Source organism: Orbicella faveolata, unplaced genomic scaffold, assembly GCF_042242905.1.
Source record: "Orbicella faveolata isolate gen_17 unplaced genomic scaffold, um_ofav_v1 contig_48, whole genome shotgun sequence".
Classification (NCBI taxonomy): Eukaryota; Metazoa; Cnidaria; class Anthozoa; order Scleractinia; family Merulinidae; genus Orbicella; species Orbicella faveolata.
This window is the reverse complement of record NW_028301578.1, coordinates 8,054,933-8,063,923: the sequence shown is the minus strand read 5'-3', so window position 1 is coordinate 8,063,923 and position 8,991 is coordinate 8,054,933. Positions and strand designations below refer to the sequence as shown.

The window sequence follows — 8,991 nt, the reverse complement described above, 5'->3', positions numbered from 1 at the left end:
TTAAACCAGTAACTCTCAGATTTGGTAAACTTACTAATGTTTGGCTGCTATTTCAGATGGTGGGTCCCATTTTTCAATTCAATCCATTTTAAATATTCTTACCTAGTGTTATCAAGCTGCGCGTTGAGTGCTAACCTGAAAGTAATGTTCATTAATAAATAAAACTCGAAGAATTTGTCTAGCTAGCACGCATACGCAGATAAATCCTTGAAAACATTTCAAAAACTTCGTCATATACTACACAATCTACGATCTTCTCAAAAAAATTTCAGCGAAGTTTCCAATACGTAACAGGAAGTATCCTTTCATCTCTAAGGGTAGTAATTTAAGTTTAATGTAATGATACCCTATTTATTAGTGGGTTTTTCAAGATATTCTTACACCTCTGAAGTACTTTCCCTAAAAGGTGTGATAAGATAATCGAAAAATTACGGTATTTCAGTGTAAGGTCCATGTTCCAAAGTATTGCATTTTGCAGCTTGTCTAAAGCCAGCCGCAGACCTTTGCACATTGTAAAGAACAATAATCGGGTTGAAATTTATACTTTATCACGATGGCGTAGGGCTCCTTACTACTACTTTTTGTCCATTAATTTTGTCGCGACCGCAAAAGTTGGGTAGGTGAATATGAAATAAGGCATCTGCGGATAGCGCCGATGCAAAATTTACATTGCCAATCAGCACTCGCGTTTTTGTCACATGACTTTTTATGAGCCACCTGACGAAAAGAGTTTTGCCTTCCCGAACACACGCCCAGCCTGGCTATGTGAGTGTAGTATAGTATAGGTGTACGACTAAATAAATTGCGAAAAAAGGTACGAAAAATCGCTTGTGATTGTCCAATATTTCTCATGCGACACGAAATTGGACTTTGTTATAGGTTCTATACGTCAAGCCTTGAAGAATTTAGATTCCCAGATTCTGAATGAAACGAGCAGCTAACTTTCGTCTGCAGCTGTTAATATGTTTTTATTTAATTTTTTCCTTTTTCTTCCTGTTTTTCGCAACCTGATAACTTTGAGACAAACAGCACAAAATTTCGACTTTGTTTCCAGATAAAATAACTTATGAACCTATTACATAGTTTAAACATACTTCCCTTTGCCCATTCTAAAAAACTATTTCTCATTAAATAATATAGACACAGCACTGGCGATAAACAATGAACATAATAATGTGACAAATCAAAAGGCTAATTACACTTCCTGGGTAGCTTGTAGCGCGCGGTTTTATTTTGCCGCTCGAATCGTGCGCAGAGTTTGTTTTTTTTTTTCATGGCGTGTGTAAATTTGCAGTTTACTCATGACGACGATGCCAGAAACGTTTGCTGTCTGCTACATGCAACACCTTCTCGCATTTTAGCATCTCATTTCAGCTCTTCCTTCAATATTATGTAGCCGATCACCCTTTGTCGCGCAGATTGTAGACTGCTAACTGTTTCAAACAATTAGTAACTTGCGGTACTCGTGCCGTTACAGGTGCGTTCGTTGCTGTGAGCGTGCGTCGCCCCGCCCGCGCTCTATAATGCGTTTATGACGTGAAAAAGATCATTCTTCTATTTCATTTGTGTTGTACTATCTCAGTAAGATAATATCGCCAAAAATGGAGAAGAAAAACGTTTTCACAGCGATTCTATTGAGTATCTTGGTATCGTACACAGTTTGCGAAGGTAAGATTTACCTTTACAGTAACTATTTAAGAACAATTAAGCTTTAACTGTTGCCGCAAATGAACACTAGCGTTCTGATTGCTCGTTAGCAACACTTTCGGTGATATGCGATCTCGTTTTCTCTTGTTTCGTTACAAGACAAAAGTTCTGACAGAAAGATGTAAACAACAGACAAAAACTGCATTCTTGAGACAGTCTTCAGTAGCGCATAAGCATAAGCACAAGCCGACATGCGCAGATGCAGCAAGATGCTGATAATAAGCACCTTTTGTTTGGGAAATTTCCAACAAAAGGCGCTAATTATCAGCACCTTACTGCGTCTGTGTATGTCGGCTTGTGTTTATGCTTTTGCGCTAGTGAAAACTAGTCTTTAAGGCACTCACTCGTTCTCAGCCCTCTTCTCTTTTCGAAAGTTCCCATGGAAAACTGTTGTTCCACTACAGCTCTGCAGAGTTGAATTTACTCGTTGACAAAGTCCTGAAATTTTGATCAGAAATTCTGACAGATCAATGTCGTTAAATTCTTTTACATTACATGAAACAAACGAAATTAAACCGTCCTGTAAATGTTCGCGGGGCCTAAGTTGTCTTTGCAGAAAAATATTGAACAAAACAGAGCAAGACTGCAAGTCTTTGTAGTACTGTTATTACTTTCCAATGTGATTAGCAGTCCTTTTTGGTCAAGTGTGGGTTCAATTTTTTCTGTTTAAAAACAGAAAAAAAATCCGGGCGTTTCATTTTTACTGAAGATATTTGACATCCAATGACTGTAATATTCTCTCTTCTTCTTAACATAAAGAGCTGTTTCGCGAGATCTTTGCAACCGAGAAACAAAATATGGCGCACTGAAGATACAGGGTGTAAATTTGTTAACCGACTGGTAGATGGCGGGGTCTTGGAATTTCTTCTAATTAACTCAGCGATCATGTGAACACCACAAAAATTAAGACATTGATCTTTTCTAAGCAGCAGAGGAACCAAACCATCTGTTCAAGGAGTCCTCTCAAGAAGTGACCGGATTCAAGAATTCTTCAGCGAAACATGCTGATGTACCGCTTCGCTCCCGACAAAACAAGTTTCCCGTCCAAATATCAACAACCACGGATTCATTCCCATCTAATGATGAAGGAGTTGGCTCATTGGACGGCAGAGTTTTACCGGCGTCTAAGAAGGCCTTAAAGTTAAAATGGACTGCAGCTGACAAGATCAGAAACGTCTCAACTATGCGAAAGCTAATGTTCGCCATGAGACGTTTGGCAAGGCGACAAAACGTCTTAAAATCATCACATGGTACTATAATGTCTACATCAGCTTCTATTTTGAAAGATGGCAAAGACATGGAGGCATTTACGTTCCAGAAAAGACAGCCATCATCAATCACGGGTTTACCATACAAGACGAAAATCACAGCGCCTTTCAAATTGACGATTTTACCAATAGAAGAAATGGTTAGTCCATCAGTCGATACGGCTGATGCAGAATCAGACTGGCCTTCAAAAGGAGACAATTCTACTGGACAAGATGACCAGAAATCTTCACACAGTAATGATAAGGAGGACAGTTCTTCACCTCATGGCGAACCAATGGTGACTGGACACGAAGGGTCAACACGACAAGCCGGAACATCTGAAATGCCACAACACAAGATGGCTGTTCATCCTGGAGTGAAGGCATCTTCAGGGCTTCGTTGGAAAGCGGCTTACGATCCCGTCAAGTTAAACGACAGTAAGAAAGGAAAGAGTTTCAAGATCAAGAAGAAGAAATCTCATTCGAAGGATGAAGAGCCAGTAGACTCGAGTTCAGGGGCAGCTTCTGCCGCAGGAATTTTGGCAGGCATTTTGATGTTATTGTTTATCTTCACTGGTGTCCCTCGTTTGTGGTAAGTCAGTCTCGATCTTGTTACTTAACAAATAAAGAAGCCTAAGCCGTTTATTACAACGCAGTGATAAAACACGACGGGCATTTGAGAACACGAGGAAAATGTAGAAAACACGAGCCGCAGTTCTCTACATTTCTGGAGTGTTTTATAAAAAAAATATCAGTGTAATACAGTGCTCAGGCTTCTTCGTTTGCGTTATGACATAGATTTTACACGTACAAAACAATAAAACACACTTTTTCTATGTTTTATACTCTGATAAAACATGGTTTTTGACCAATCAGAGAGCGCAGGGTCCTATCTATATCATAAGAATTTTATTTGTAACGCACCGCTACATTCCTTGTAGTAAAGTTAAGCGTGTGTATTGAAGTTAGTAAGCGAATCACTTGTCTGATCCAGACAGATGTTTTTGTCTCGTATATTCTCAAAAAATCTTTTTCAACAGTTTCAAAGTCGATTTAAGACAATGGATGTAGCTAATGATGATGCTTTTACATCGGGAAAGATTCAAAATTCTTTCGTTAGTTTAGAGCAAAAGGCTCCAAAATTTATACCCATTTAACAAACAAGGCATATACTCGAGATTAATTTATCATTACATTTATCGGTACTTTACTACAACCAACGACAAGAAAGTTCTCTCAAGTACATTGTTTTCTCTTTTAAATAAATAAGAAGCTTGATCCCCAGTATCAGGAGGTAATATCTTATACTTTTGAGCGTGCAAAGCCTGTCATATGCGAATTAAATTTACCTATTTGAATAATAAATAAATAAATACAATTTTGCTTCATTGAGAGAGCGGGTAACCCCTTATCGCTTGGCAGTCAAAACTTCAATATATTATATAGAATCAGTGCAATTTACGAGATAAAAAATATGCTTTATGACGCTTTGGTGTTTTCAACCGTTACTTAAAACACGGTATAAAGGTGTTACACAATAACTAGAATCATTGTCGCATTTTTATTGGTTCTTACTTATAATCGATTAGAGGAAGAACTTCACTGGCACACTTAGCTATGGCCTCTTGTGCCACTTTTTTGCTCTGACCACATCTTGAAGTCAGTTGTGATCAGTTACTAAATGGACGCACGGCAACTTAATGTATTTGTTTGTATTATTTCAGAGAGAATACAAGTTGGGGATGCTATCTATAAGCCAAAAATTTAAAACTTCGTTTCTCCCTCACATTTTTTTGCAGGAGAATTTTTAACATGTGGTGGCGACGTCCTACGCGTAAATTGGGGTCAAATTGTCCTTCAACTGGTTACTCCAGAGAAGAGCTGAATGAAGAAGAAATCATTTTTGACAAATCAGTCATGGAGTGTAACCAGGAAGCATCAAAGGGTGTTCGTCCAAAAACAACAGCAGACGCATCTTCAGGAAGATCACGATCAGTCACGTCAATTTATCAACCGCCAGACCATTCGACACAAGAGCAGAAAATATGGACACTGACCAACACGCTAAGACCATGCCCAACTCCTTTGATGGCTGTTCCTACACTCGATGACTCGCCTAGAACAAAGGTTTGGACGAGTGAGGAAATTCCTGAGACAAAATCGCTGGATTTTTCGTTCACTACAACGTCCCTGTCTGACTCTTCAAAAGTAAAACCGACTGAAACACCTTCCTCTGTATCTTTGACATTGGAGCCTTTAATATCACAGGCATCAGAGACGGAAGTTTGTGCGGATTCTTTGGCAACCGCCACTCGTTTATCAGTTCAAACCAACGACCTGACAGACAAAACTGTTCTCAGCACTCCTCTGTTTACGGCTCAATCGATGCCTGGTCCATCTGCATCACCCAAGCGGACAACCTTTGAGTCTTTACTTTCGCTACACCCATCTAAGCCCAGCGTTTCTTTACTGCCTACAGCTTCAGATGAATCGACACCTAGGATCATCATGGCAAGCGATGGTACCAGTTCCTCGACAGAGTCCTTTAAGACACCTGTTGCTGTACGTAAAGAAGTCGCGATAACTATGGATAATGATGACGAGAAAATCATCTTCTCAAGTGAAAGTGAGGAGGAGTCTTCGGTGAAATCTGAATCTGAGTCTTTTTCTGGAGAAGTGTTTTACACGAGCCAGACAGCAGATATGAAAAATGTGACAAAACGTGATGCTATCATTGATATTATTGGAGGTGATAACGACAAGCAACAAACGTCTGCTGCCAATGAGAAGTTGTCTTCACTAAGCCGCTCACAGCCAAGAGATGCCGTGAGGCCTAAGTCCAAGCGTGAGGCACGATGGGAAGACGAATCTACAAACCCTGAGGACAGAGGCGCTTCAACAAGCACCTCCGAAAAGATAAGAGTGTTGAACCACAAGGATTACAAAACATGGAAGGTAAGAATTGATCGTATCTACGCTTAGCATAGTATAACAGGCTTTTTTGAGCGATGGCTCGTATTTTTGGACGACGCAGTTTATGGCAGGTTTAAGACCAAGCAACCCTGGTATGCGTTGGTGGAAACTAGAAATTAGGTTGTACATTGTTTTTTTTCTTAACTAGCCTCAGTGCTCCTCGTTCCGTTATAGGCGATTTAAGCATCAATGTAGCCAAAGGCATGCGTAGAAAAGTTACCCTTCAACAGCAACAACTGAAAGACTCTTACATTTTTGAAAACAGGAACTTCAGAAGGATATTAAGATGAAGAAGGCGCAAGGGATCAAGCCACATGACGTGTTACCAGGCTTGCAGGTCGTTCGAGATATTTATAATCTGCCTCGCATTCCTGTTGATTCAGAGGGTGGATGTCTCTGCTATTACTGTGAAAAGCACATCAAGAGAGCTCAACGTGAGAAGTTTTTCAAATTGCCCAGGTCAGGTTTTAATCAGCTTGTTTCATCATAGCTTTCCGTTTGGAATTTTTGTTTTGATTAGATTCAGTTACCATAAGACCTCACTGTAAATTCAAACCTAACTCTTGAGATTCAAACAAAAATCGTAAATCTGAAATAAGTAGTAATACCAATCGTCAAGATTTCAAATTTCGTAGTCAATGTAGTTAACAAATGCAAATAGGCCATTGACAATACGGTGAACCAATCAAAACGCGAACTAGTTACTTGTAGCGTACTCTAAGTCGCGGGAAAACGTCTGCGAGCGAGTCACGATTGATTTTGGTTTTACCTCTGATTGGATGAAAAAATAGCCGCGAGTTTTTTTTAAGCCAGTCTTGTTCCGTAGTAAGTGCAGAACCAATTACTATTCAACATTCAATTGAAAACCGCTCTCAAACAAAACGTACTTATCGTCATCGGAAAAAAGAAAAAGAAAAATTGCTTTCTAAACTGCTCTTAAGCTGTAGAGCCCCAAAAGCAGGTTGTTCGAAAAGTTTAGTTTTAAAAGCTCTTCTTTGGACTATTGTTCTGATATTTTTACTGTATGTCTGTTTTGTTTCCTCAACAGTAAGCTGTTCTCCTTCAAATCGAAATCTTCTGTCATGGAATCCCCATCAGGTTCACAGAGTTCTTCCACAAGCTCTGCTGCAAAGATAAGAGTCTTGAATCACAAGAACTACAAAACATGGAAGGTACGAATTACGAGTACTTACTCTTGAACACGCCCTTTAGACACGCTTTGGTAGCAAATCAGGAGGACTTTGATCAAAACATAGTCTAATCGTATTTTAAGAAATACTCAGCTAGACCACGCTGAGGAGCGCCAGAAAGGTACGATTCGCAGTGTGCGTGAAATACCACTGTCCGATTTTCCAGGACAAAAATAAATTTGATTCGGACAGGAGCAAAACCTTGAAATGAATACAAACAGCATTTTTGATGGCCAACAAATAGAAACATAAAATGGATAAAAAAAACTTAGAAGAAAAAACTACCTCATCAAACTTAGATCAAAGGTCCGGTGTTATCAGGCCAGCGGCTTGATACTACAGGAAATCATGTTCAGGGAAGAAAAATCTGACGTAAGTTATTTTGCTTAATATTTTTAAAGTTTCTACACATGATAATAAGTTAAAAGCATTTCAAGTGGAAACTTGTGATATTAGTTGTCACGCTACGTAGCTGGCGAGATTTTGCGCAAGAATATTTTGTTTCGGCGTGGAGCCGCGTAACCAAGTAATTGAGCAAAAAATGCGAGCGAATTTCGTGAGTGATGCATATGAGACTGTGACAGAGAGATCGCTCCAAACTTACCACTATTTTCCGTTCTCCCAGTTCTGAATTTAGCAGCGGCCATACGTTTACTGAGAATTTGCCCAAAGATGGTGCTGAAAGCTCAAGCCATGTCTTCATAGACACCTTTTTTTCAAAACAGGAGCTTCAGAAGGATACTAAGATGAAGAAAACGCAAGGAATCAGGCCACGTGACGTGTTACAAGGCTTGCAGGCCATTCGAGATATTTATAATTTGCCTCGCATTCCTGTTGATCCAGAAGGTGGATGTCTCTGCTATTACTGTGAAAAGCACATCAAGAGAGCAAGACGGGAGAAGTTTTTCAAACTGTCCAGGTACTTTTGTATTATAGCTTTTCTGTTTTAAATTATTGTAGTGATTCAAGATCAGTCATCACAGTGCTTTAATTTTAATGTCAAACAGTTCGAGCTCGGAGCAAACATCGTAAATCTGAAACAAGTATAGTTAGCGTAATAACTTACTAATTACTTACTTAGTGCAGATACACACACACAAAAGATGTACTTATATGGGCTATTTCGATATGTGAAGCCCCAAAAAGGTCTGGTCTTTAGCCGTTTTGATCAGAAATAGGCTACTCAAGTAGGTTTTTGCATTCTGGGTATGTTTTTTGGAAGAAGCTATCCTACCTATTAAAAACATATGAGCATAACATTGGTCTAAACTAGGAAAGTAATAATAAGGTAGATTTAAAACAAAGTATTGATTTAAGGGTCAAATCTTAAATAGAGTATCGAATTTTTGGTCAAGTCATATAAACTGCGAAGGGAATATTGCAGATTTTGGTCTTAAAAATGGTAAGGGTTTTGGGAAGCAGGCTGCACACCCCCACCCATTTTGAGAGTACCCCTATCCTGGAGGCTCGCCCGGCTAATTTGTGTTTGTTAGACTGTAACACTTCATAGCAGGTTTATTAACTGGCCGTTACCTTTTTTTTTTTTTTTTTTTCTTTTTTTTTTTCAGATTTGACAGCTAAATGACTGGTGCTTGCTATGCGAACACAGTTAGATATTATTGTTCAATGGACGCGCATCTTTGTCGACGAAGAGTATTTTCATATTTCACCATTTATTTTCTGTAACAAACGTTTCGTCTTAACAGTGTAAATGTAAATAGTAACGGAAACATGAGATGTAGATACATTCCATTGTCTGGAAAAGTGTGCAATAATAAATGTTGATTTTATTTTTAATTTGCTGAGGAAAACGATCTGTTTTAGATATTTTTCTCCTGGAGTTCATTATCCACTATTATCATATGGCTCTGTCT

General features: G+C 39.0%; 1 protein-coding gene across 1 annotated transcript; it reads left to right on the top strand.

Annotated features, from left to right (window-relative positions):
• Positions 1–1,206: 1,206 nt before the first annotated feature.
• On the top strand, positions 1,207–8,698 carry LOC149096343 (uncharacterized). The gene is made up of 7 exons (XM_089280886.1): positions 1,207–1,668; positions 2,640–3,546; positions 4,754–5,909; positions 6,193–6,386; positions 6,976–7,099; positions 7,843–8,036; positions 8,686–8,698. The coding sequence occupies exons 1-7, from the start codon at positions 1,602–1,604 to the stop codon at positions 8,696–8,698; spliced, it is 2,655 nt and encodes an 884-aa protein (XP_089137012.1). The 5' UTR covers positions 1,207–1,601.
• Positions 8,699–8,991: the final 293 nt, after the last annotated feature.

Bases quoted from the DNA above. Each gene is read 5' to 3' on its own strand.
- LOC149096343 (XM_089280886.1), top strand. From the start codon at position 1,602: ATGGAGAAGAAAAACGTTTTCACAGCGATTCTATTGAGTATCTTGGTA. The intron at 3,547-4,753 runs GTAAGTCAGTCT...ATTTTTTTGCAG, and splicing joins ACTGGTGTCCCTCGTTTGTG to GAGAATTTTTAACATGTGGT. The intron at 6,387-6,975 runs GTCAGGTTTTAA...TTTCCTCAACAG, and splicing joins AAGTTTTTCAAATTGCCCAG to TAAGCTGTTCTCCTTCAAAT.